The following is a 27,724-nucleotide window of genomic DNA, read 5'->3' on the forward strand; positions in this document are numbered from 1 at the left end:
GCGCACACAAAAGGGATGACCCAGGGAACTATAGACCAGTTAGCTTGACATCAATCCTGGGTAAGATAATGGAATGGTTAACTCAGGACTTTCAAAGTATTAGAGGCTAAAAATATAATTAATGCCAGTCAGAAGGCAGATTTTGCCCAATGATCCTGGGTGGTTGTTGGTTTGTTTTGGTTCGTTGGAGGTCTAGCTGATAAAAGGCAACTATGCTGATACAGTATACTTGGATTTCTCCCAGGCATTTGACTTCGTTCCACATGACATTTTGATTTAAAAATTTGCATTATATGGAACTAACAGGGCTTACACATTAGATGGATTAAAACTGGCTCAGTTACAGATCTCAAAATATTGGTGCTAATTGGGAAAACATCAAGGAGCAGGGCATATCTAGCAGGGTCTCTAGCAGGGATAAGTGCTTGGTCCAACACTATTCAGTTGTTTTTTTTTAAATTAACAATCTAGATAATTAAATGAAATCTGTGCTGGTAATATTTGCAGATGACAAAGATTGGGGGGCATTAAATAACAAGGATAGATGGGTTACTGATAGAGTGATGCGATTCACCTTTGTAGACCATTACAATCCAACAAAACATGTTTTAACAAAGTAATACATCTGGAAACAAAGAATGCAATCTGTATCTATCCAGATGGGAGACTGGCTGGCAAAGCTGTGACTCGGAGAAGGGATTTGAGGTGATTACCTACAATGACCCCTAACATGAGCACTCACTGCAATGCTGTGGCAAAAAGGGCTAATGTGATCCTTGGATGTATAAGAACGGGATATAAAGTAGAAGTAGGGAAGAGATCTTGCCTCTGTACTTCTTATTGATAAGATCAATGCTAGAGTACTGTGTCCAGTTCACTTGAAAAAGGATGCGAAAATATTAGCAAGATTTTGAAAGAGGATCCCAAAACATGATCCAGTGGATGAAAAACAAACCTTACACTGTGAGGCTTAAGGAACTAAACTTATCACAGAGAAGGTTCAGGGGTGACCTAATCTCTGTGTAGAGGTACTTACACATGGAAAAGGATATCTGATAGCGTGGGAGTTTTCAACCGTGCTGACAAAAGCATAACAGCTTCCAGCCATTGGATTTTGAAGCTAGACAAACTCAACCTTGAAACAAGATGCAATCTCTTAGCAGTAAACAAAATTCAACATTAGAACAGCTTACCAGGGAAGGTGGTAGTTTTGACACCGCTTGGAGTCATTAGAGGTAATTAGATATCTTTCTAAAAGCATACTTGAATTCAGCTTCTGGGATAAATTCGTGTGTGTGTAAGTGTATGTGTAAAAGAGACACAGAGAAGTTTAGGCTGGTTGGTCTTCATGGTGAATCACGCTGTTCATTCCCTTCCTTCACAGGCCATGGGGAGAACAGGAAGCTATGCATTGCGCTGAACATATTCATAACACTTGTAGCTCTGCATTAAGACAATAACTGTGATCAAATCTCATGCTTCAGACAGATGCTACAGGGGTCAGGAAAGATATTCCCACCCACACTCCATGGACAATTGGCCTGATATATTCCCGCCTTTCTCTAAAGGATCAGAGATTAGCCAGAGCTGCTAATGGGACATGGAATGGAATGGATTAGTGCTCTGAGTTGGTACTGAATGCATCCGATCAAGTGAGCTGTAACTCACGAAAGCTTATGCTCAAATAAATTTGTTAGTCTCTAAGGTGCCACAAGTACTCATTTTCTTTTTGAGTTGGTACAGATAATCCTATTGCTTAGATGCACCAGCCAGGCAGGCTCAGGGTCCAAGTGATCACCAGATTTTGTCGTGGGAAGAAATTCTACCCCACCCTCCCCCAGATCAGACTGTCAGGGACCTCGGGAGCACTCTCACTATCACCTTCCTCTACAGCAGTACTTTTCAAAGTATTGGGTCGCAGCATGTAAGGCACTGGGTTGCTTTGCTCAGCACCCAGGGACCCTAGTGGCTCTGGCCAGCACTGCCAACTGGGATGTTAAAAGTCCCGTTGATGGTGCTGCCCAGCTAAGGCAGGCTACTGCCCACTTGTTCCAACACCGCGCTGTGCCCTGGAAGCAGCCAGCAGCGGGTCCAACTTCTAGGCAGGGCGCCACGGGCCTCCGCGCACTGCCCCCACCCCCCCATTGGCCAATTCCTGGCCAATGGTAGCTGTGGGGAGGGCGGTGCCTGGGGGCAAAAGCCACGCAGAGCCGCTTGCGCGCCTCCACTTAAGAGCCGGACTTGCTGCTGGCAGCTTCCAGGGCGCAGCACAGTCCACGGTGCAAGGACACGCGGGAAGCCTGCCTCTGCACCCGGCTGCGCTGCTGACCGGGAGCTGCTGGAGGTAAGCCTGTGCCCCAACCCCCTGTCCCAGCCCTGAGCCCCCCCCCAAACCTGGAACCCCTTCCTGCACCCCAAACACCTCATCCCTGGCCCCACCCCAGAGCCTGTACCGCAAGCCCAGAGCCCTGACCCCCTCCTGCATCCCAACCCCCTGCCCCAGCCCTGAACCCCTTATTCCTGGCCCTCCAACATCCCAAACCCCTCAGCTCCACTGGGTCGCGGGCATCAACAATTTTCTTCAACTGTGTCCCCAGAAAAAAAGTTTGAAAACCATTGCGCTACAGCATGGATCCCCTGCTAGAATCATCTAGGCATATTTCACCTAATCAATTCCTTGACGTGGCAGGGACTTCAGGCATTGGTGACATCTCTCCTATTCTTTGCCTATGGCACTCAGTGTTTAGTCTCCTGAGGACCGAAACACTTTAGTCTAGCTAAAGTCATTGAGCCCAATATAAGGATATCGGGATGAACGGCCCAGAATTCACAACAGACTTCAGACTCAATGATCTTATGGTCCCTTCTGGCCTTAAACTCGATGGAACCTTAACTGTCTGTTAAGGAAGCTTTTTGGCCATGCATTCTTCTTTAGTTCAAATGGTACAGCAACTGCTTAGATATCCAAAGGTTAAAGCCTAGTATGGCTAGATTCCTTACAGTGTCACCATTGTGCCACCATTCACACTCATCTAACAGTCTGGTACACGAGCATACTCTAATGCACCGAAAAGAGACCAAAGTGCATGCAAAGGTTTATGAAGTAGGCCACTTTCAGGGCCTACACCTTTCACTGTACACCATACCACTCTATGCCAAGCACAACGTAAGAGTTAAACTCACTAGAATCATGATCTCTGAAGACAGCACAGATGCGTCAGTCACCAGGATTACAGAAAATTTCATGCTGCTGGTAGTACAAAGACTGGAGCAGAATGGCAATGGAGATGAACACCACACCACACCACAAAAGCTGAAGAGTCATTCAGTCAGGACAAAACCATTGGTTATAGACGGTGGAGAAAGAGTATATAGAATTACATAAAGAAACAGTATATTTAGGGTGTCAAGTCAAGTACTTAAGTCAGTAAATGCCAACCTTAATTCTGCTCTCTCATGCGTATGCTGTATAGCCATTAATTACATGGTAAGGGCACACACTGAATAATAAGGAAAAAAGAATACTGAATGCCTGGGCAACCCTACTTTTGGTATTTCTTAAGTTTCTTAAGACTTTACAACCTTAACTTCCTTTTAACAGGTTTTTGTATGTAGTCCCCCCTAGGGTTTGGGGCCAGGGTGGGGTGGGGGTTAATGTAAGTTAACTTCCTCTCTGAAAGAAGTTGTTGCGTGAGTATTGGGGGCGGGGGCGGGGCGGGAATCAACTACATGGCACCACACACACACTTAGAATCTAAAGGGAACCTGCGGCTTGCCTGGACTTAGGAAAGCTTGCAGTTTACACCAGTAACTGTAAGTGCTCCTTTGGATCAATAAAACAAACTGTAATGTTCCTGGTAACATCTTATGTACTAACAGATAACAACAGAAAAAGAGTTATCAGTCTGTGAGATCAGTAAGCTGCATCTTAAACAGGATCCTTTGCCGTGTATTTGTACAGCTGCTACTTCATCCTGAAGTCATCTCATTGTGTCTGGGCATTATAGGGATAAGAAACCTGCTCAGAAAGCAGGCCTTTTAGAAGCTATTCTGCTAGGCTGTGTCCTGTAGCAACCAACAGTATCATGCATTCACATGTTAAATTCCTGGAGATCTGGGATGTCATGTGTACTGACTTAAAAGGGTGAACAAGAAGTTTGCATTTGTCATTACCACATGAAGAATCATGTTGGAATTAAAATCATCAGTCATTTTAGCATACTACACACAAAGCTAAATGAAAAGATAAAAACATACAAAAAAAAAAAAAACCAAGGAAATTCAGAGCCTATACTAACATCTTGCCATGCACCATGTACAGTACAAAGCACAGATAGCATACGTAAATTAAAATCAGATTGTGATCTGTTGGGTAGGAACCATGTCTTTCAACAGGCTCTGGAAAGCCTCAACACTTTTTGATGCTGTTGAGAAGAGAAGAGAAGAGAAGAGAAGAGAAGAGAAGAGAAGAATGAAGATACACAGCATTCTCAACAGACTGACAGGCACACTGCATTCATTTCAAAACCTCACTTAGCTTGTTCCTTTCATTCAGAATGAAAGCACTTCCCCCAGGATATTAATAGCAGTAGCTATTAATATTTATATTGTAGTAGCACCCAAAGGCCCCAATTAGGACTGAAGCACTATTGTGCTGGTTACTGAACACACATACAAAGACAATTCCTGCCCAGAAGGTCTTACAATCTAAAGACAGATTTCAGAGAAGCAGCCGTGTTAGTCTGTATCCGCAAAAAGAAAAGGAGGACTTGTGGCACCTTAGAGACTAAAATTTATTTGAACATAAGCTTTCATGAGCTACAGTACTCCTTTTCTTTTTACAATCTAAAGTATCTTCTAACCTACTCGAATACCAGACAAGTTAAAAACAAACTCCATAACAGCATTCCTTCTGTCTGAATGATGTAAGGGGGAGCTGGGTACTTATAGCTCACTAACTCAGTCATTAGACAAGATGCAATAAGAAACCAATAGAGGTGGAAGTGAGGAGTACCCTGTACTACAGAAATAATGTAGTGAAAAAAACAGTTGCAGACCAAAGTTATAAGCAAAGGAACATTACATAATCAGCATGTATTTGAGTAACTGCTTTCATAACTTAAAAATAAGGACAAGCTTTTTTCAATTGGATGGAGGAGACATCCTTCAAGATGACAGATAACTGACAAGTACTGAAGGTAATAGAGAAAGGGAAAATGAGGATTGATGTAAGGAAGAAATAAGGAGATGCTGGATAGAGAATGTAAAAATCCAGAGATGGAAAGAGAAGCCCGCTGAAGAAATTCAAAAGCCCCTGGAAAGAGAGACCACCTTGCTTTACCTGTTTGCCACAAGCAAAAAGGATCAAAAAATACACAGTGAACAAAACTTTATCCCAGAACAGATACAAATAATTCCAAAGGTCAATTAGTTTGGACAATATAATTAAGGATCCCATTCCACAAAAAAATAATAAAACCTAAAAATTGCAAGCCTATAATTGGTATATTAGATGCATGAACTTTGTTCTTGTACCCATTGCTAATCCAAAGCCATGAAGAGGATCTGTAAATAGTTACAAATTCAACCCCTACAGCATGCTGAAGCTCCAGCAATTGATTGGATTTATTCCCATCACTCTACTACCGTCAAACTTGAAACACACAAAACCAAAACCACATCACCATGTAACAACTACTTCATAAGCATTTAAAGAGGGACTGGCAAGAGTTCCTATACTTACTTGTGTCCTCCCATCTGAGAAGGTGCAGCTTCCATGCAGAGTAATAAAGAAATCCAAGTACCAGAAAGAGACAAAGGGCTAGCAGCAGGTTACGCATAAACACCAACAATCCCATCTTCATACGAAATCTGCTCTTCTACATGATCTGGAGAAGAAAAACAGTTTGAACCTTGAACCATCCAGCTTGCAATTCATTCAAGAGCAAGTACACTATAAACATGAGAAACTCAAGAAGCAAGTCAATGTTCTGAGCAATGTAAAACTCATACAAGTTATCTAAACATGATGCCAGTGAAAGTACCATTAATATAACTTTGGGCTCAGTCAGTAACTCCCATTCTGAAGAGCCAATTAGGACGCTACATAAGAACAAGAAGCCTGCTCAGTTCACTTTCATAGAATCATAGACTTTAAGGTCAGAAAGGACTATTATGATCGTCTAGTCTGACCTCCTGCACAACGCAGGCCACAGAATCTCACCCACCAACTCCTGTAACAAACCCCTAACTTATGTCTGAGCTATTGAAGTCCTCAAATCATGGTTTAAAGACTTCAAGGTGTAGAGAATCCTCCAGTAAGTGACCCATGCCCCACGCTGCAGAGGAAGGCGAAAAATCCCCAGGGCCTCTGCCAATCTGCCCTGGGGGAAAATTCCTTCCCGACCCCAAATATGGAGATCAGCTAAACCCTGAGCACGTGGGCAAGATTCACCAGCCAGACACCCAGGAAAGAACTCTCTATAGTAACTCAGATCCCACCGCATCCAGCGTCCCATCACAGGCCATTGGGCATATCTGCCGCTAGTAGTCGAAGATCAATTAATTGCCAAAATTAGGCTATCCCATCATATCATATCCTCCATAAACTTATCAAGCTTTGTCTTGAAGCCAGATATGTCTTTTGCCCGCACTGCTTCCCTTGGAAGGTTATTCCAGAAATTCACTCCTCTGATGGTTAGAAACCTTCATCTAATTTCAAGTCTAAACTTCCTGAAGGCCAGTTTATATCCATTTGTTCTTGTGTCCACATTGGTACTGAGCTCAAATAATTCTTCTCCCTCCATGGTATTTATCCCTCTGATATATTTATAGAGAGCAATCAGATCTCCCCTCAGCATTCTTTTGGTTAGGCTAAACAAGCCAAGCTCATTGAATCTCCTTTCATAAGACAGGTTTTCCATTCTTCAGATCATCCTCTTAGCCCTTCTCTGAATCTGTTCCAGTTTGAATTCATCCTTCTTAAACATGGGAGACCAGAACTGCACACAATATTCCAGGTGAGGTCTCACCAGTGCCTTGTATAACAGTACTAACACCTCCTTATCTCTACTGGAAATACCTCGCCTGATGCATCCCAAGACCGCATTAGCTTTTATCACGGACATATCACATTGGCGGCTCATAGTCATCCTGTGATCAACCAATACTCCAAGCTCCGTCTTCTCCTCTGTTACTTCCAAGTAATGCATCCCCAGTTTATAACAGAAATTCTTGTTATTAATCCCTAAATGGATGACCTTGCACTTTTCACTATTAAATTTCATCCTATTACTTTTACTCCAGTTTACAAGGTCATCCATCCTGTATGATATCCCGATCCTTCTCTGTATTGGCAATACCTCCCAGCTTCGTGTCATCCACAACTTTATTAGCACATTCCTGCTTTTTGTGCCAAGGTCAGTAATAAAAAGATTAAATAAGACTGGCCCCAAAACCGATCCCTGAGGAACTCCACTAGTAACCTCCTTCTAGTCTGACAGTTCACCTTTCAGTGTGACCTGCTGTAGTCTTCCCTTTAACCAGTTCCTTATCCGCCTTTCAATTTTCATATTGATCCCCATCTTTTCCGATTTAGCTAATAATTCTCCATGTGAAACCGTATCAAATGCCTTACTGAAATTGAGGTAAATTAGATCCACTGTGTTCCCTTTGTCTAAAAAATCTGTTACCTTCTCAAAGAAGGAGGTCAGGTTGGTTTGACACGATCTACCTTTTGTAAAGCCATGTTGTATTTTGTCCCAATTACCATTGACCTCAATGTCCTTAACTACTTTCTCCTTCAAAATTTTTTCCAAGACCTTGCATGCTACAGATGTCAAACTAACAGGCCTGTAGTTACCTGGATTGCTTTTTTTACCTTTCTTAAAAATAGGAACTATGTTAGCAATTCTCCAGTCAGGTACAACTCCTGAGTTTACAGATTGATTAAAAATTCTTGCTAACAGGCTTGCAATTTCATGTGCGAGTTCCTTTAATATTCTTGGATGAAAATTATCCGGGCCCCCCAATTTAGTCCCATTAAGCTGTTCGAGTTTGGCTTCTAGCTCGGATGTGGTAATATCTACCTCCATATCCTCATTCCCATTTGTCGTCCTACCATTATCCCTAAGCTCCTCATTAGCCTCGTTAAAGACTGAGGCAAAGTATTTGTTTAGATATTGGGCCATGCCTAGATTATCCTTAACCTCCACTCCATCCTCAGTGTTAAGCAGTCCCAATTCTTTCTTTGTTTTCTTCTCATTTATATGGCTATAGAACCTTTTAGTATTGCTTTTAATTCCCTTTGCAAGGTCCAACTCTACATGGCTTTTGGCCTTTCTCACTTTATCCCTACATGTTCTGACCTCAGTAAGGTAGCTTTCCTTGCTAATCCCTCCCATCTTCCACTCCTTGTAGGCTTTCTGCTTTTTCTTAATCACCTCTCTGAGATGCTTGCTCATCCAGCTTGGTCTACAACTCCTGCCGATGAATTTTTTCCCCTTTCTTGGGATGCAGGCTTCTGATAGTTTCTGCAACTTTGACTTGAAGTAATTCCAAGCCTCCTCTGCCTTTAGATCCAGAAGTTTTTCAGTCCAATCCACTTCCCTCACTAATTTCCTTAATTTTTTAAAGTTAGCCTTTTTGAAATCAAAAACCCTAGTCACAGATCTATTTTTGTTTATCCTTCCATTTAGTTTGAACTGAATTAGCTCATGATCGCTCTAACCAAGGTTGTCCCCTACTATCATTTCTTCTTTGAGGTCCTCACTGCTCACCAAAACCAAATCTAAAATGGCATCCCCTCGTCGGCTCAGCAACTACTTGGTGAAGGAATCCATCAGCTATTGCATCCAGGAAAATCTGAGCCCTATTATTATTACTAGCACTTGTCCTCCAGTCTCTATCTGGGAAGTTAAAGTCTCCCATGATCACACAATTCCCATCAGTATTTACTTCTTTAAAAACATTAAAGAGGTCTCTATCCATATCCAGATTGGATTCTGGCAGTCTATAGCACACCCCAAGCACTATCCCAGGGCAGGCTCTAGCAGCGTTCTTCCCCAATGTGATTTTTGCCAGACAGACTCTGTCTTATCCATTCCATCACTTCTTATTTCTTTTCAGTCTACCTCATCATTGATGTACAATGCTACTCCACCACCTTTGCCTTTATTTCTGTCTTCTCTAAACAGCACATACCCTTCAATACCCGTACTCCAGTCATGACTACTATTCCACCATGTTTCTGTTATCCCTATAATATCTGGTTTCACTTTCTGCACCAGTAGCTCTAGTTCCTCCATTTTGTTACCTAGGCTCCTCGCATTAGTGTACAAACATCTTAATTTTTGCAGTTTGGCTTTGCTCACAATCTTTACCCGATTGGGCACAGACATTCTACCACCAATATTACCTATTAGATTGGTATGTACACTGCCCTTCCGCCTTATGTCCATTCTCCTACCCACGGCTGTATCCTTTCTTACTTTGTTTTCTTCCCTCTCAAAAAGAATAACTGGCATGGAGATTACCTGGACATCTCCCAGCCATCTCCCCCGAATTCCTAGTTTAAAGCTCTCGATCAGTTGTGCCATCCTCCATCCTAGAAGTCTATTTCCCACCTTACTCAGGTGAAGTCCATCCCGAGAGAACAGTCCTCTGACCATGAAAGCTTCCCAGTGGCCATACATCCCAAAGCGCTCCTTATAGCACCACTGCCTGAGCCATCTGTTGAGCCTCATAATCTTGTCACACCTTTGTTGCCCTTCTCTAGGAACGGGCAGAATCCCACTGAAGATCACCTAAGCCTCAATTTCCTTTAGCATCTTCCCCAGCCTGGCATAGTCTCCCTTGATATGTTCCAGCGAGAAGCTAGCCGTATCATTTGTTCCCACATGAAGGATAATCAATGGATTCTTTCCTGCTCCCATTAGGATCCTCTTCAGCCTCAGGTCCACATCCCGTATCTTAGCACCCAGCAGACAGCACACTCTTCTGTTCTCTGGATCAGCTCTTGTTACAGGCCTGTCTATTCTTCTCAGTAATGAGTCCCCAATCACGTAGACCTGCCTTTACCTGGCGATGGTGCGATTCTCCAGTCTATCCTCTGTTCCATCTGGCTGCAAGTCCTCTCGATTCCTATTGTCCCTTGCAATCCTCTTTAACCCATCCCGTATCCTCCTAGGACTCATATATGGTGTTGTTATCTCCATTGACTCCTGCCCTCTTCCAATAGGATGATCTGCTCTTCTCTTTTTCCTTGTTCACTCACCTTCAGTGACCACCTGCTGTGCCCCTTCTTCTTTTTCCAACTCCACAAACCTGTTCCTGAGCTCTATTTCTCCTTCACTGCCCCGTCTTTTCCTCTGCCTGGTTCTCTTAGTCACATGCTTCCACGGTCCACTTTCCTCACCCAGCAGTATCCCCTCAGAGTACTTCGGTCCTGCTTCCATCTGCAAGTCTGAGCTTTTCCCTTCAGCCTCCTCATGTCTTTGCCCCATCATCTGCTCGAACCCCCTTCTAAACTCAACCACAGTCTCCACCTGCATCTCCAATCCTAGGATCTTGAGCGGATCACTGCGGACTACATGGCTCTGGGAAGAAGGATAAAGGAGTCTGAGGCATAAGTGGTGTTCTCGTCCATCCTCCCCATGGAAAGAAAAGGCCTGGGTAGGGACCGTCAAATCGTGGAAGTCAACGAATGGCTACGCAGGTGGTGTCGGAGAGAAGGCTTTGGATTCTTTGACCATGGGATGGTGTTTCATGAAGGAGGAGTGCTGGGCAGAGACGGGCTCCACCTTACGAAGAGAGGGAAGAGCATCTTTGTGAGCAGGCTGGCTAACCTAGTGAGGAGGGCTTTAAACTAGGTTCACCGGGGGAAGGAGACCAAAGCCCTGAGGTTAGTGGGAAAGCGGGATACCGGGAGGAAGCACAGGCAGGAATGTCTGTGAGGGGAGGGCTCCTGCCTCATACTGAGTATGAGGGGCGATCAGCAGGTTATCTCAAGTGCTTATATACGAATGCACAAAGCCTTGGAAACAAGCAGGGAGAACTGGAGGTCCTGGTGATGTCAAGGAATTATGACGTGATTGGAATAACAGAGACTTGGTGGGATAACTCACATGACTGGAGTACTGTCATGGATGGTTATAAACTGTTCAGGAAGGACAGGCAGGGCAGAAAAGGTGGGGGAGTAGCACTGTATGTAAGGGAGCAGTATGACTGCTCAGAGCCCCGGTACGAAACTGCAGAAAAACCTGAGTGTCTCTGGATTAAGTTTAGAAGTGTGTGCAACAAGAGTGATGTAGTGGTGGGACTCTGCTATAGACCACCGGACCAGGGGGATGAGGTAGATGAGGCTTTCTTCTGGCAGCTCGCAGAAGCTACTAGATCGCACGCCCTGGTTCTCATGGGTGACTTTAATTTTCCTGATATCTGCTGGGAGAGCAATACAGCGGTGCATAGACAATCCAGGAAGTTTTTGGAAAGCGTAGGGGACAATTTCCTGGTGCAAGTGCTAGAGGAGCCAACGGGGGGGGAGCTTTTCTTGACCTGCTGCTCACAAACCGGGAAGAATTAGTGGGGGAAGCAAAAGTGGATGGGAATCTGGGAGGCAGTGACCATGAGTTGGTTGAGTTCAGGATCCTGACACAGGGAAGAAAGGTAAGCAGCAGGACACGGACCCTGGACTTCAGGAAAGCAGACTTCGACTCCCTCAGGGAACGGATGGGTAGGATCCCCTGTGGGACTAACATGAAGGGGAAAGGAGTCCAGGAGAGCTGGCTGTATTTCAAGGAATCCCTGTTGAGGTTACAGGGACAAACCATCCCGATGTGTCGAAAGAATAGTAAATATGGCAGGCGACCAGCTTGGCTTAACAGTGAAATCCTAGCGGATCTTAAACATAAAAAAGAAGCTTACAAGAAGTGGAAGGTTGGACATATGACCAGGGAAGAGTATAAAAATATTGCTCGGGCATGTAGGAATGAAATCAGGAGGGCCAAATCGCACCTGGAGCTGCAGCTAGCAAGAGATGTCAAGAGTAACAAGAAGGGTTTCTTCAGGTATGTTGGCAACGAGAAGAAAGTCAAGGAAAGTGTGGGCCCCTTAATGAATGAGGGAGGCAACCTAGTGACAGAGGATGTGGAAAAAGCTAATGTACTCAATGCTTTTTTTGCCTCTGTCTTCATGAACAAGGTCAGCTCCCAGACTGCTGCGCTGGGCATCACAACATGGGGAATAGATGGCCAGCCCCCTGTGGAGAAAGAGGTGGTTAGGGACTATTTAGAAAAGCTGGACGTCCACAAGTCCATGGGGCCGGACGAGTTGCATCCGAGAGTGCTAAAGGAATTGGCGGCTGTCATTGCAGAGCCATTGGCCATTATCTTTGAAAACTCATGGCAAACGGGGGAAGTCCCGGATGACTGGAAAAAGGCTAATGTAGTGCCAATCTTTAAAAAAGGGAAGAAGGAGGATCCTGGGAACTACAGGCCAGTCAGCCTCACCTCAGTCCCTGGAAAAATCATGGAGCAGGTCCTCAAAGAATCAATCCTGAAGCACTTACATGAGAGGAAAGTGATCAGGAACAGTCAGCATGGATTCACCAAGGGAAGGTCATGCCTGACTAATCTAATCGCCTTCTATGATGAGATTACTGGTTCTGTGGATGAAGGGAAAGCAGTGGATGTATTGTTTCTTGACTTTAGCAAAGCTTTTGACACGGTCTCCCACAGTATTCTTGTCAGCAAGTTAAAGAAGTATGGGCTGGATGAATGCACTATAAGGCGGGTAGAAAGTTGGCTAGATTGTCGGGCTCAACGGGTAGTGATCAATGGCTCCATGTCTAGTTGGCAGCCGGTGTCAAGTGGAGTGCCCCAGGGGTCGGTCCTGGGGCCGGTTTTGTTCAATATCTTCATAAATGATCTGGAGGATGGTGTGGATTGCACTCTCAGCAAATTTGCGGATGATACTAAACTGGGAGGAGTGGTAGATACACTGGAGGGCAGGGATAGGATACAGAGGGACCTAGACAAATTGGAGGATTGGGCCAAAAGAAATCTGATGAGGTTCAATAAGGATAAGTGCAGGGTCCTGCACTTAGGATGGAAGAACCCAATGCACAGCTACAGACTAGGGACCGAATGGCTAGGCAGCAGTTCTGCAGAAAAGGACCTAGGGGTGACAGTGGACGAGAAGCTGGATATGAGACAGCAGTGTGCCCTTGTTGCCAAGAAGGCCATGGCATTTTGGGATGTATAAGTAGGGGCATAGCGAGCAGATCGAGGGACGTGATCGTTCCCCTCTAGTCGACACTGGTGAGGCCTCATCTGGAGTACTGTGTCCAGTTTTGGGCCCCACACTACAACAAGGATGTGGATAAATTGGAGAGAGTCCAGCGAAGGGCAACAAAAATGCTTAGGGCTCTGGAACACATGACTTATGAGGAGAGGCTGAGGGAACTGGGATTGTTTAGTCTGCAGAAGAAAAGAATGAGGGGGGATTTGATAGCTGCTTTCAACTACCTGAGAGGTGGTTCCAGAGAGGATGGTTCTAGACTATTCTCAGTGGTAGAAGAGGACAGGACAAGGAGTAATGGTCTCAAGTTGCAGTGGGGGAGGTTTAGGTTGGATATTAGGAAAAACTTTTTCACTAAGAGGGTGGTGAAACACTGGAATGCGTTACCTAGGGAGGTGGTAGAATCTCCTTCCTTAGAAGTTTTTAAGGTCAGGCTTGACAAAGCCCTGGCTGGGTGATTTAATTGGGGATTGGTCCTGCTTTGAGCAGGGAGTTGGACTAGATGACCTCCTGAGGTCCCTTCCAACCCTGATATTCTATGATTCTATGATCTTCATTTCCATCAGCTCTATCAGGTGGCACTTCATGCAGACTAAATTCTTTTCAGGTACCCCCTCCAAGATCATGTACATGCCACAGCTTCTACATCCAGTCATCTTCAATGTGTCTTCCACTGCTTGGGTCACTCCCACTGCTGCCTCTGTGTCTGTCATTGCCTTACCACCTAAGTCCTGTCAGTCTGGGAAACACAAACCACACTAAACCACCCACCCACAGCAAAACAAGCCCCCAACGAGCACGAAAACACTACCAGACCACCCCATACTCCCTTCTTTAGCTTGTCTGTTCCTCTGCCTGGCTAGTAGTCTTCCCCCCAGACTCACCTTTCAAACTCCCCCGTTTACAGCTCTGTTTGCTGGCTCCTGTGCCGCTGCAGCTGTCTGTGCTGCTGCCTGGCTGGGTGGCTGCCTTGATAGGATGCCTACTCAGAGAAGCCCCGCCCCCTAATCAGGGCTCAGCTTCTCTCCCAGCACGCCGCCCCGACAAGCCTCTGTAAATACCAATACAAATACACATACTTTCTCCTCCAACAGAATACCTTTCAATCCACTGTGTGTGTGCATAACAAAAGAATGGCCAGACTGGGTCAGACCAAAGGTCCATTCAGCCCAGTATCCTGTCTGCCAACAGTGGCCAATGCCAGGTGCCCCAGAGGGAGTGAACCGATCAGGTAATAATCAAGCAATCTCCACCCTCTGACAAACAGAGACTAGGGACACCATTCCTTACCCATCCTGGCTAATAGCCATTAATAGACCTATCGTCCATTGATTTATCCAGTTCTCTTTTAAACCCTGTTATAGCCCTAGCCTTCACAACCTCCTCAGGCAAGAAGTTCCACAGGTTGACTGTGCACTGTGTGAAGAAGAACTTCCTTTGATTTGTTTTAAACCTGCTGCCCATTAATTTCATTTGGTGGCCTCTAGCTCTTATATTATGGGAACAAGTAAATAACTTTTCCTTATTCACTTCCTCCACACCAGGCATGATTTTATAGACCTATCATATCCCCCCTTAGTCTCCTCTTTTCCAAGCTGAAAAGTCCTAGCCTCTTTAATCTCTCGTCATATGGGACCCGTTCCAAACCCCTAATCATTTTAGTTGCCCTTCTCTGAACCTTTTCTAATGCCAATATATCTTTTTTGAGATGAGGAGACCACATCTGTATGCAGTATTCAAGATGTGGGCATACCATGGATTTATATAAGGGCAATAAGATATTCTCCGTCTTATTCTCTATCCCCTTTTCTAATGATTCCCAACATCCTGTTTTGCTTTTTTGACTGCCACTGCACTGCGTGGACGTCTTCAGACTACTATTTACAATGACTTCAAGATCTTTCTCCTGATTAGCTGTAGCTAAACTAGCCCCCATCATATTGTATGTATAGTTGAGGTTATTTTTTCATTTATCCACATTAAATTTCATTTGCCATTTTGTTGCCTAATCACTTAGTTTTGTGAGATCTTTTTGAAGTTCTTAACTATCTTGGGCAGTTTAGTATCATCTGCAAACTTTGCCACCTCACTGTTTACTCCTTTCTCCAAATAATCTATGAATAAATTGAATAGGATTGGTCCTAGGACTGTCCGTTGGGGAACAGTACTAGTTACCCCTCTCCATTCTGAAAATGTACCGTTTATCCCTACCCTTTGTTCCCTGTCTTTTAACCAGTTCTCAATCCATGAAAGGATCTTCCCTCTTATCCCATGACAACTTAATTTACGTAAGAGCCTTTGGTGAGGGATTTTGTCAAAGGCTTTCTGGAAATCTAAGTACACTATGTCCACTGGATCTCCCTTACTAATCTATTAGAGTTCTTTGAAGGGGTCCACATGTTTGCTGACCCCTTCAAAGAACTCTAATAGATTAGTAAGACATGATTTCCCTTTACAGAAACCATGTTGACATTTGCCCAACAATTTAGGTTCTTCTATGTGTCTGACAATTTTATTCTTTACTATTGTTTCAACTAATTTGCCCGGATGTTAGACTTACAGGTCTGTAATTGCCGCGATCACCTCTAGAGCCCTTCTTAAATATTGGCGTTACATTAGCTATCTTCCAGTCATTGGGTACAGAAGCTGATTTAAAGGACAGGTTACAAACCACAGTTAATAGTTCTGCAATTAGGGTGTCTGGAATTATAGATTTCATTTCCCTCAACTACCCACATAATCCTGTTACAGGTTCCTTAATTAGCAAAGTGGAGGAAAACTCACTTGTGTGCTTAAATTTTACATCTACTACTCTCACCAGTAGGAGGCAGCACAAAAATACCATTTCAAGACTTCAACAGATGTCATCCCCAAGGTGTTAATTAGTTAATCTTGCAGTATAGACTACATTAAGCACTCTATACCAACGTGCTGGTTAAATTAAAAGAAAACTTGAAGTAACTGGGGGATTGAAGGGTTTAGGACATTAGTTTCCTAGAAGTGAAAAACTCCGTATACTATTGCCAGTCTAATCAGAGTAACAGTGACCAAAAATCATTATCCAAAGACTGTGTGGTAACCTGTATGAAAGGAATTGATAGTTAAAATATGGATGGAAAAGCGTACACAATACCAAAAGCCACCATCACAACTGGCACCCTTCCTGAGAGTGTCAGCAGATGGGATTAAGACTGAGTAGAATATAAAATTGAACTTTCCATTCTTTCCTATAGATGGGCCCTGTATATGGGACTGAAACACATAGGCAAGGCAATATGGGAAAGTTCACAAAACAGCTTCCTAGGGAAGGAAAATAGACTAGTGTCCTGCGTGGTGAAAATGAGAAAGACTAGAGGAAGAAGATGGTTGATTTCCGAAGTCTAAGGCCTGGTCTACACTACGAGTTTAGGTCAAATTTAGCAGCGTTACCTCGATTTAACCCTGCATGCGTCCACACGACAAAGCCCTTTTTTTCGACCTAAAGGGCTCTTAAAATCGATTTCTTTACTCCACCCCCAACGAGGGGATTAGCACTGAAATCAACCTTGCCGGGTCGAATTTGGGGTACTGTGGACACAATTTGACGGTATTGGCCTCCGGGAACTATCCCAGAGTGCTCAGTTGTGACCACTCTGGACAGCGCTCTCAACTCAGATGCACTGGCCAGGTAGACAGGAAAAGGCCCGCGAACTTTTGAATCCCATTTCCTGTTTGGTCAGCATGGCGAGCTCACCTGCACAGGTCACCATGCAGATCCCATCAGCACAGGAAACCATGTAGTCCCAGAATTGCCAAAGAGCTCCAGCATGGACCGAACTGGAGGTACAGGATCTGATCGCTGTAAGGGGAGACGAATCCATGCTGGCAGAACTCCATTCGAAAAAACAAAATGCCAAAACATTTGAAAAAAATCTCCAGTGGCATGAAGGACAGAGGCTATAACAGGGACCCGCAGCAGTGCTGCGTGAAAATTAAGGAGCTCAGGCAAAGCCTACCAAAAAAACAGAGGCAAACAGCCGCTCTGGTTCAGAGCCCCAGACATGCTGTTTCTATGATGAGCTGCACGCCATTCTAGGGGGTGCAGCCACCACTACCCCAACCCTGTGCTTTGACTCCGTCCAAGGAGTGGGAAGCAACATGGAAGCAGGTTTTGGGGGCGAGGAAGATGATGATGAGGAGGAGGTTGTAGATAGCTCACAGCAAGGAAGTGGAGAAACCGGTTTCCCCAACAGCCAGGATCTGTTTATCACGCTGGACCTGGAGCCAGTAATCCCCGAACCCACCCAAGGCGGGCTCCCGGACCCTGAAGGCAGAGAAGGGACCTCTGGTGAGTATATCTTTGTAAATATTATACCTGGTTTAAAAGCAAGCGTGTTTAATGATTAATTTGCCCTGGCATTCGCGGCCAGTACAGCTACTGGAAAAGTCTGTTAACGTGTCTGGGGATGGAGCGAAAATCCTCTAGGGACATCTCCATAAAGCTCTCCTGGATGTACTCCCAAAGCTTTTGCAAAAGGTTTCTGGGGAGGGAAGCCTTATTCCATCCTCCATGGTAGGACACTTTACCACACCAGGCCAGTAGCACATAGTCGGGAATCATTGCAGAACAAAGCATTGCAGCGAATGGTCCCGGTGTTTGCTGGCATTCAAACAACATCCGTTCTTTATCTCTCTGTGTTACCCGCAGGAGAGTGATATCATTCATGGTCACCTGGTTGAAATAGGGTGGTTTTAATAAGCAGACATTTAGAGGTGCCCGTTCCTGCTAGGCTGTTTGCCTGTGGCTGAACAGAAATCTTCCCCGCTGTTAGCCATGCTGTGGTGGGATGGGGTGAAGCCATCATCCCAGAGAATTTGGGAGGGTGTTAGTTGGGTTTCTGCTGCACATTAACGCGGAAACCGCAGCCCTCCTTTTAAATTGCCAACCCATTTTTAATGGCCAACCCAACGGCTGCTTCGTATGGGAAATGAGGGCGCTGCTGTTTGAAACCATTCCCACATGTTACAAAGGTTAAAGAAGCCAAAAGACTGTGGCTTACCATGGCTGCCTGCAAGCCGAATTCTGTTGCCTGGCCCTGCATGAGTGATCTCTCACACCAAACCAGCATACCCTCAATAAGAGGCAAAATACGACCTTGTAATTAAAGCACATATGCTACATAATGTAAACAGCAAGGTTTACCATGAAAGAGTGTACCCATTGTTCTATAAAATGTGTCTTTTTAACTACCACTGTCCCTTTTTTTTTTCCTCCACCAGCTGCATATATTTCTCCTTCCCAGAGGCTAGCGAAGATTAGAAGGCAAAAAAAAGGCACTCGCGATGAAATGTTCTCTGACCTCATGCTGTCTTCCCACACTGACAGAGCACAGCAAAATACGTGGAGGCAGACAATCTCAGAGTGCAGGAAAACACAATACGACCGCAAGGAGAAGTGGCGGGCTGAAGATGGCAGGTGGCGTCAGCTTGCTGAAAGAAGGCAGGAGTCAACGCTCAGGCTGTTGGAGGATCAAACTCATATGCTCCAGAGTGTGGTTGAGCTACAGGAAAGGCAGCAGGACCACAGACGCCACTACAGCCCCTGTGTAACCAACCACCCTCCTCCCCAAGTTCCATAGCCTCCTCACCCAGGCGCCCAAGAACACAATGCGGGGGCCTCCGGCCACCCAGCCACTCCACCCCAGAGGATTGCCCAAGCAACAGAAGGCTGGCATTCAGTAAGTTTTAAAGCGATGTGTGGCCTTGTCCTTCCCTCCTCCACCACCCCGCCCAGGCTACCTTGGCAGTTATCCCCCTATTTGTGTGATGAATTAATAAAGAATGCATGAATGTGAAGCAACAATGACTTTATTGCCTCTGCAAGCAGTGATCGAAAGGGGGGGGAAGGGGGGGAGGGGAGGGGAGGGTGCTTCGCTTACAGGAAAGTAGAGTGAACCCAGGGGAGGGGTTTCCATCAAGGAGAAACAAAGAGAACTTTCACAGCATAGCCTGGCCAGTCATGAAACTGGTTTTCAAAGCTTCTCTGATGCGCACCGTGCCCTCCTGTACTCTTCTAACCGCCCTGGCGTCTGGCTGCGTGTAATCAGCGGCCAGGCGATTTGCCTCAACCTCCCACCCCGCCATAAACATCTCCCCTTTACCCTCACAGATATTGTGGAGTGCACAGTAAGCAGTAATAACAATGGGAATATTGGTTTCGCTAACCCTAAACTGCGCCAGCGCGCTTTTAAACATCCAAATGCACATTCTACCACCATTCTGCATTTGCTCAGCCTATAGTTGAACAGCTCCTGACTACTGTCCAGGGTGCCTGTGTATGGCTTCAAGAACCATGGCATAGAGTTCCTGAAGATGTGAGCATCATGTACCTTTCCCAGACATCCCACGTTGATGTTGGTGAAACGTCCCTTGTGATCCACCAGTGCTTGCGGTTTATGTACTCGCTGCCTTGGTGCTCCGGTGCCAAGATAGGGATATGGGTTCTGTCAATCGCTCCACCACAGTTAGGGAATCCAATTGCAGCAAAGCCATCCACTATGACCTGCACATTTCCCAGAGTCACTACCCTTGATAGCAACAGCTCAGTGATGCTCTACTTGCATCACAACAGCCCCCACGGTAGATCTGCCCACTCCAAATTGATTCCCGACTGACCGGTAACTGTCTGGAGTTGCAAGCTTCCACAGAGCTATCGCCACTCACTTCTCAACTGTGAGGGCTGCTCTCATCTTGGTAATCTTGCGCTTTAGGGCACGGGAAAGCAAGTCACAAAGTTCCATGAAAGTGCCCTTACGCATGTGAAAGTTTCGCAACCACCGGGAATCGTCCCAGACCTGCAACACTATGCGGTCCCACCAGTCTGTGCTTGTTTCCCGGGCCCAGAATCAGCGTTCCAGGCCATGAACCTGCCCCATTCGCACCATGATGTGCACATTGCAGCGGCCCGTAATTTGTGAGAAGTCTATGTCCATGTCCTCATCACTCTTGTCACTGCACTGCAGTCACCTCCTCGCCTGGTTTCACTTTTGTTGCAGGTTATGATTCTGCATATCCTGCTGGATAATGCGCCCAGTGTTTACAGTGCTCATAATTGCCGCGGTGATCTGAGCGGGCTCCATGTTCCCAGTGCTATGGCGTCTTCGCTGAGAAAAGGCGCGAAATGATTGTCTGCCATTGCTCTGACGGAGGGAGGCGTGACTGACGACATGGCTTACAGGGAATTAAAATCAACAAAGGGGGTGGCTTTGCATCAAGGAGAAACAGAATGGCCCCCTCAAGGACAGAACTCAAAACCCTGGGTTTAGCAGGCCGTTGATTTCAGGGAGGGAGGGAGGGGTGAGAAAATGAATACAAATGAACACAAAACAAATCTGGTCTATTTCTTGTTTTGATCCACTTCATCTATCTTTATAAATCTTAGGCTGGTAGCAGACGGTGCAGTATGACTGCTAGCCATCGTCATCTCCTGGCTGCTCACCAGAAGACGGTGCAGTACGACTGCCGGCAGGACTAAATCTCCATGAGATGAAACTTAAAAAGGGAAATGACCTGGCTGAGTCACTCCCATGTCTGCCCAGGCACCCCGACTGACCTCACCAAGGTCGGCTAAAAGAGCACCCAGGAGTACAACGACGATGGCTACCAATCATAATGCACCGTCTGCTGCCAAAAGGCAATGAGCTGCTGCTGTGTAGCAATGCAGTACCTCATCTGCCAGCACCCAGCAGACATACGGTGACAGTGAGCTGAGCGGGCTCCATGCTTGCCGTGGTATGGTGTCTGCACGGGTAACCCAGGAAAAAAGGCGCAAAACGATTGTCTGCCGTTGCTTTCATGGAGGGAGGGAGGGAAGGGGGGGCCTGACGATATGTACCCAGAACCACCCGCGACAATGTTTTTGCCCCATCAGACATTGGGATTTCAACCCAGAATTCAAATGGGCAGTGGAGACTTCAGGAACTGTGGGATAGCTACCCACAGTGCAATGCTCCGGAAGTCGATGGCAGCCTCGGTACTGTGGACGCACTCTGCCGACTAAATGCACTTAGAGCATTTGTGTGCGGACACACACAATCGACTGTATAAAAATGCTTTCTAAGAAACCGACTTTTAAAAATTCGACCTAATTTCGCAGTGTACACATACCCTAACTCTCAGCAATGACAATTAAAGATTTACTCAGTTGCAGTGGACAGATTCAAAAAACCTGTAGCCCATTCAAGGAAGGATGGGAGTACAACTCCCCAGTGTGGACCAGTTATATTAGTATAAAAATGCTGTTTCCGAAAGAGCCTGTACCTTTACAGGAAGGCAAATAAAGTACACGGGCACAACCCCCTAGTGTGAAATCTGTTACCCCAGTATAACTATTTCAGTTTAAAAAAATGCCATACCGATAACCAAAGTAGTTAAACCAATACAAAAACTATATTTAAACCAGGCCTAAGCAAAAAGAGGAATGGGGATCTTTAAGTATATCTGAAAACTACCAGCCACAGGCCGATACAAATGATAAAGCCCCACAAGTGGGCTCCTAAGGCATCCTAGTAGAAATCCCACCACTCCTCCAAGCAGCTAGGGGAGGGACAGCGGACTTCTCACCCATGTGGCATTTCTCGATCTTGTCTTTCATATCTACTTCTAAATGGTGCCTGGTTCTTTTTATTTTCCCCCTCAAGCCTTGTTCTAAACTATCCGTTTCAAACACAGCAAAAGTTCACACCAAGGAAGTCTTCCACTAACATCCCCTCAGCCTAAATTTAATAGCAGGCTTGAGAAATGCTGGAGAAATTCTACAAAACCCCAGTGAAAGGTCTCAAGAATGCGTTGTTGTAGAACTAGAGGGACACGCTTAGCATAAGTAGTTAGATAACTGGCGTCAAAACAGGAATAAAACCTCCTCCAAGCGCACACCCTAGTAGTCATCTATCACCCCACACTGGAACCCATATGGGGTATCCTCAAACAACTATAACCCATGCTGAATGGGGACCCTATCCTGAAATAAATCTTTCCTGAATCCCCTCTTCTGGCCTTCAAACAACCCCCTAACCTCATCAACAGAAGAAAGTTCTCCACAGACCAGGGCACAACATCTCAAAGTGGCACCAGACCCTACCAGAACAACAGATGCAAAACATGCAGACATCTCCACTGCTTCAATGATCAACATACTCCCCAACACGCCTTTCGAGAGCCACAGATCTTACGCATGCCTATCACAACATGTGGTTATCACATCCAGTGTACTAAGTGCCCCAAGAACAACTATGGGGGTGAAACAGCACAATCACTATGCTCTCAAATGAACTTTCACAGGAAAAGAATAAAAGAATAAAAGACAAACACCATATATCTTCTTATCTGATCTATCAGTCCTCATCCTCAAAGGACACCTGCACAATGCTTTCAAAAGACAAGCCTGGGAGTTTAAATTCGTAACTTACTGAACACTAACAATCATGGTCTTAATAAAGACACTGGATTTATGACCTATTACAACAATCTGTAACCCACTCTCCCCGTTTGTCCTGTGAGTACAGGGGAGTTAACAGGCCACTTCACTTTGAGTGGTCCCTTTAAATATGTACTTACTACTTACACTAAACTATCTGTTCAGTCTTGTATTTAGCTGTGACACTCTTAGACCTTGTCTTCATTAAAGAATGGAATATTCACACCCCTGAGCGACGTAAATAATATGGACCTAAGCGCCGCTTCAGAGCTTCTCCCGCCAACATAGCTACCGCCCACCATGGGAGCAGGAGTTAAGCTGACGGGAGAGCTCTCTCCCATCAGCTTAGAGCGTCTCCACCACAAGCACTACAGAGGCGCAGCTGCGCTGCTGTAAGTGCTGTAGTGTAGATGTAGCCCTAGTACCTTTCCCAGACCTCAAGATGAGCTCTATGTACCTCAAAAGCTTGTCTCTCACCAACAGCAGTTGATCCAATAAAAAAATATTACCTCACCCACCTTGTGTCTCTAATATCCTGGGACCGACACAGCTACAACACTGCTGCATAGAACAACGGAAGTTACTGTAGAACTGACAGAATTCCCATACCTTGCCTCCCATATGTGTGTGCATTTGCAACCAGAGGGTTTGTGTTCTGTAATATCATATAAAGGTCATCCTCGAGGAAGACTTCCTGAAGATGCCTACTTTGCTTTTGAGTAGCGTTCATCACTGCAGGTTCATTTTCTACCCACCCTGCCGCCTCTGTGCGGAGCAAAACCCTCAGTATCCCATCCGACAGTCAGCTATAACCCCAAAGGCACATTTGGGCGTCTCTAAAGGAAACAGCACTCTACCGCAAAACCATGAGTAACATTCATAGCACAGGAGCAGTTCAGCATGCATTATATTGTTCTATCACTACCTGCCAGCAGAACAGAAGTACATTGGAAGAAAAATTTTACCCTTCTACTTGCAAGGCAAATGTAATATTAAGTCGTGCTACACGTAATGCAGCTATCTAAGGGGAAAGCAGCTCAGAATACTGTTACTCCCTTATGCACACTTCTGAATGAGATTAAGCAAAGAGTTGCATACTGCTTAGTTCAGCCTTTTGACCATCTGATACTACATGAAAGAGAAAGAAGGCAGTGAGCTTTCCAGTTGCTAGCACCGTGACAGGGTTTAGCAGTGCCACTCCCACAATGACCATCAGAATCCCCCAGATCACTTTGAAATGTTAAGATTAAAATTAAGGGGATGATTAAAGAAACTTCTCCATTTCTGCAGCTCAGGAAGCCCTAGTCACAATTAGTTTGCCAAAGCGGATGCCTACAGATAGACCTCTGGAGGGAAAATAAGAACAGCAGCTACCCCAAGCCTCTTCTACATCACTTGAACCACTACAGGATAGCACCTTCTTCACCAAGAGGATTGAAGACAAGGGAAAAGGGGGAGGTAGCCACATTACTGCAAGGTCATGCTCCAGGCAATGGCCAAGGATGATACTGTGATCTTGTGTCTTCAACCACTAAGTAGAGCGACCCCTTCCATTCTCCTCATAGGGTTCCCTCATCAGACGAAATTTAGGCTACAGTTTATAAGGTGTACCCAGGCCCTTCAGGTGATAGCTAGTGACAGCATTTGTGTGGGGGGAGACTGGAGGACAGACATGGCTGGGAAAGATTCTCAATAATGGATTTATTAAAGGAGCATTCTTAACACACAGCTACCAAAAGAATAGTTATTTAGAGACTGCACTGATGTACTTCATTAATGATCATTCTAGTGATAGGCAAAAGTCTGGTGTTATTGATGGCAATCTTTGGGTACCATTTACCACAAGGTCAACTGAGATGGCCTAGGCAATCTATAGAGAGTGGAAGGGATTCTTCTTCAACAACTCTCTTCCCAGCTTTCCAACAGGGTTAAGAGGGCAGTGCTGGGGCAATTACAGATGCCAACAGATTGCAGGGGTCTGCAGTCCATCTGTATTCCGGTAACCAGTCAGCTCTATGCCTTTTGGCCAGAGTCATGGGGTGCAATTGTTTCCTCCTGGAGACTAGCTGCAACAGGGATATGGGGAGATACATTCTGGAGAAGACAAGGGCGATGCTGGTTCCTGTTGCTCCTGCCGTAGCCCAACTGCGGCTCAAGCCCCCATGCACACGCAGGCCATGCTTAGCAGGAGCCCACCTATGAGTGGCGAAGCGACCAAGCTCAGCCACATTAGGTCTGAAGAGCTCAGAAACATTTAGACTGGAACTGAACAGTTCAGGACTGAAGCAGGAAACGTCATTCAGCCCTGGAGGCTGCCTAGCCTCTCCAGTCAAGGTCCTAGTCAATGGCAGATGAGGGCGCAGACACCGCAGATCCACCCCCCAGAAAGGTTCCTGCAATTTGAGTCAGGGAACACAGGACATTCAGACACAACAAGAAGCGGAAAAGAGACTTGAGGCTGCCAAGCCGAGCCCACCCCCAGCTCCCCAGGCCGCTGCCGAGCGGCGCGGTCACTGTGCGGGGCAGCACCCAGCCCCCCTTTCCCTGGGGGCAGCCCACATGGCCCCAGGCCCTGGCTCCCCAAGGGGGCACAGTGCCGGTGCCCACCCCCGCTCTAGCCCCCGCCGCCGAGAGCAGACCCCGGGGCCTCTGCCGCCGGGGCGGGGAACCCCGGATCTGACAGGGGCCGGCTCGGACGGCGGGAAGGGGTGCTGAGGGCCGGGCCGGGCCGGGCCGGGCCGGGGGGAGCCAAACGGGCCAGGGCGCAGGGGCTGTGAACGCTGCTGGGGGGGGTGGACACACGCGGGGGGGGGGACGGGGCCGGGGGGGCCCGCTGGGGGGAGGGAGGGGGGACTCGGGGGGGGAGCTGACGGGGGGGCCGACGCCGGGGGGGGGCGCCTGAGGGGGGAATTAGGGGGGCGCTGAGGGGGGGGGCGGGCCGCAGGGGGAACTAGGGGCGGCTGGGGGGGGGGGGAGGGGGGAGCTGACGGCGGGGCCGAGCCGGGGGGGGGCGCTGGGGGTCGGAAGTTAGGGGGGCGCTGAGGGGGGGGCGGGCCGCAGGGGGAACTAGGGGCGCTGGGCGGGGGGAGGGGGGGGAGGGGGGGGAGCTGACGGGGGGCCGAGCCGGGGGGGGCGCTGAGGGGGGGGGCGGGCCGCAGGGGGAACTAGGGGGCGCTGGGGGGGGGGAGGGGGGGGAGCTGACGGGGGGCCGAGCCGGGGGGGGGCGCTGAGGGGGAATTGGGGGGGGCGCTGAGGGGGGGCGGGCCGCAGGGGGAACTAGGGGCGCTGGGGGGCGGGCCGGAAGGGGGGGCGCTGAGGGGGGGCCCGGCCTCCCCCACCCACGCCCGGCCGGCGCTGTCTGACCCCGCCCGCCGCCCCCCGGCCCGGCTGCGGCCCCCCGCTCACCGGCGCGGCGCGCGGCCCCGGCGACCCCTCCGGCGGCCCCGCCAGGCCGGGAAGCGGCGGCGGCGGCGGCGGCAGGAGGTGCCCCCCCGGCCGGCCGGGGCTCCAGGCTCCACGACCGCCAATCGCGTAGCGGGGCGGGCGGCCCCCCAGCCAATCCCAGGGCGCGGATGGACACGGCGCTACCCAATCCAACGGGAGCGGGGGTCTTCGCGCTACCCAATCAGAGCGGAGCCCGGCCAGGGGCGCCTCAGGGGGCGGCTGGAAGAGAGCTGGTCCCGCCTCAGCCCCCGCGGCGGGACTCGGGCTCGGGGCCGGGGAACAGGCCCCCCATTACTGTGCAGCGCCCCCCCCGCACAGCCCCCCATTACTGTGCAGCGCCCCCCCACCCTCCAGCACAGCCCCCCATTACTGTACAGGCGCCCCCCACCTCCAGCACAGCCCCGCCCATTACTGTACAGCAGCGCCCCCGACCTCCAGCACAGCCCCGCCCATTACTGTGCAGCGCCCCCCACCTCCAGCACAGCCCCCCCATTACTGTGCAGCGCCCCCCACCTCCAGCACAGCCCCCCATTACGTGTACAGCGCCCCCGCCCGCAACCCCCATTACTGCACAGCGCCCCCCACCTCCAGCACAGCCCCCGCATTACTGTACAGCGCCCCCCCGCACAACCCCCCATTACTGTGCAGCGCCCCACCCCCAGCACAGCCCCCCATTACTGTACAGCGCCCCCCACCTCCAGCACAGCCCCCCATTACTGTACAGCGCCCCCCACCTCAGCACAGCCCCCCCATTACTGCACAGCGCCGCCCCCACCTCCAGCACAGCCCCCCCATTACTGTACAGCGCCCCCCACCTCCAGCACAGCCCCCCCCATTACTGTGCAGCGCCCCCCACCTCCAGCACAGCCCCCCATTACTGTGCAGCGCCCCCCACCCACAGCACAGCCCGCCATTACTGTGCAGCGCCCCCCACCTCCAGCACAGCCCCCCATTACTGTACAGCGCCCCCCACCTCCAGCACAGCCCCGCCATTACTGTACAGCGCCCCCCCACCTCCAGCACAGCCCCCCATTACTGTGCAGCGCCCCCCACCCACAGCACAGCCCCCCATTACTGTGCAGCGCCCCCCCACCTCAGCACAGCCCCCATTTACTGTGCAGCGCCCCCCCGCACAACCCCCCCGATTACTGTGCAGCGCCCCCCCACCTCCAGCACAGCCGCCCCCATTACTGTGCAGCGCCCCCCCGCACAACCCCCCATTACTGTGCAGCGCCCCCACCCCAGCACAGCCCCCCATTACTGTACAGCGCCCCCCACCTCCAGCACAGCCCCCCCATTACTGTACAGCGCCCCCCACCCTCCAGCACAGCCCCGCCATTACTGTGCAGCGCCCCCCCGCACAACCCCCCATTACTGTGCAGCGCCCCCCCACCTCCAGCACAGCCCCCCATTTACTGCACAGCGCCCCCGCCACCTCCAGCACAGCCCCCATTACTGTACAGCTCGCCCCCCGCCCAACCCCCCATTACTGTACAGCGCCCCCCACCTCCAGCACAGCCCCCCATTACT

The 27,724-nt window shown here is 48.3% G+C and overlaps 1 protein-coding gene across 7 annotated transcripts in view; it reads right to left on the minus strand.

The window, feature by feature from the left end:
* ST3GAL3 (ST3 beta-galactoside alpha-2,3-sialyltransferase 3) overlaps window positions 1-26,227 on the minus strand; it is a 411,061-nt gene extending 384,834 nt beyond the window's left edge. For all 7 annotated transcript variants that reach the window (XM_048862089.2, XM_048862090.2, XM_048862088.2 and 4 more), the window contains exons 1-2: window positions 26,156-26,227; window positions 5,744-5,888 (exon numbers count right to left, since the gene is read on the minus strand). In XM_048862089.2, coding sequence (XP_048718046.2) covers window positions 5,744-5,864 — 121 coding nt within the window. In that variant the 5' untranslated portion in view covers window positions 5,865-5,888; window positions 26,156-26,227. The remainder of the gene's footprint in view (window positions 1-5,743; window positions 5,889-26,155) is intronic.
* Between the last annotated feature and the right edge of the window lie 1,497 nt (window positions 26,228-27,724).

Source organism: Caretta caretta, chromosome 8, assembly GCF_965140235.1.
Source record: "Caretta caretta isolate rCarCar2 chromosome 8, rCarCar1.hap1, whole genome shotgun sequence".
Lineage (NCBI taxonomy): Eukaryota > Metazoa > Chordata > Testudines > Cheloniidae > Caretta > Caretta caretta.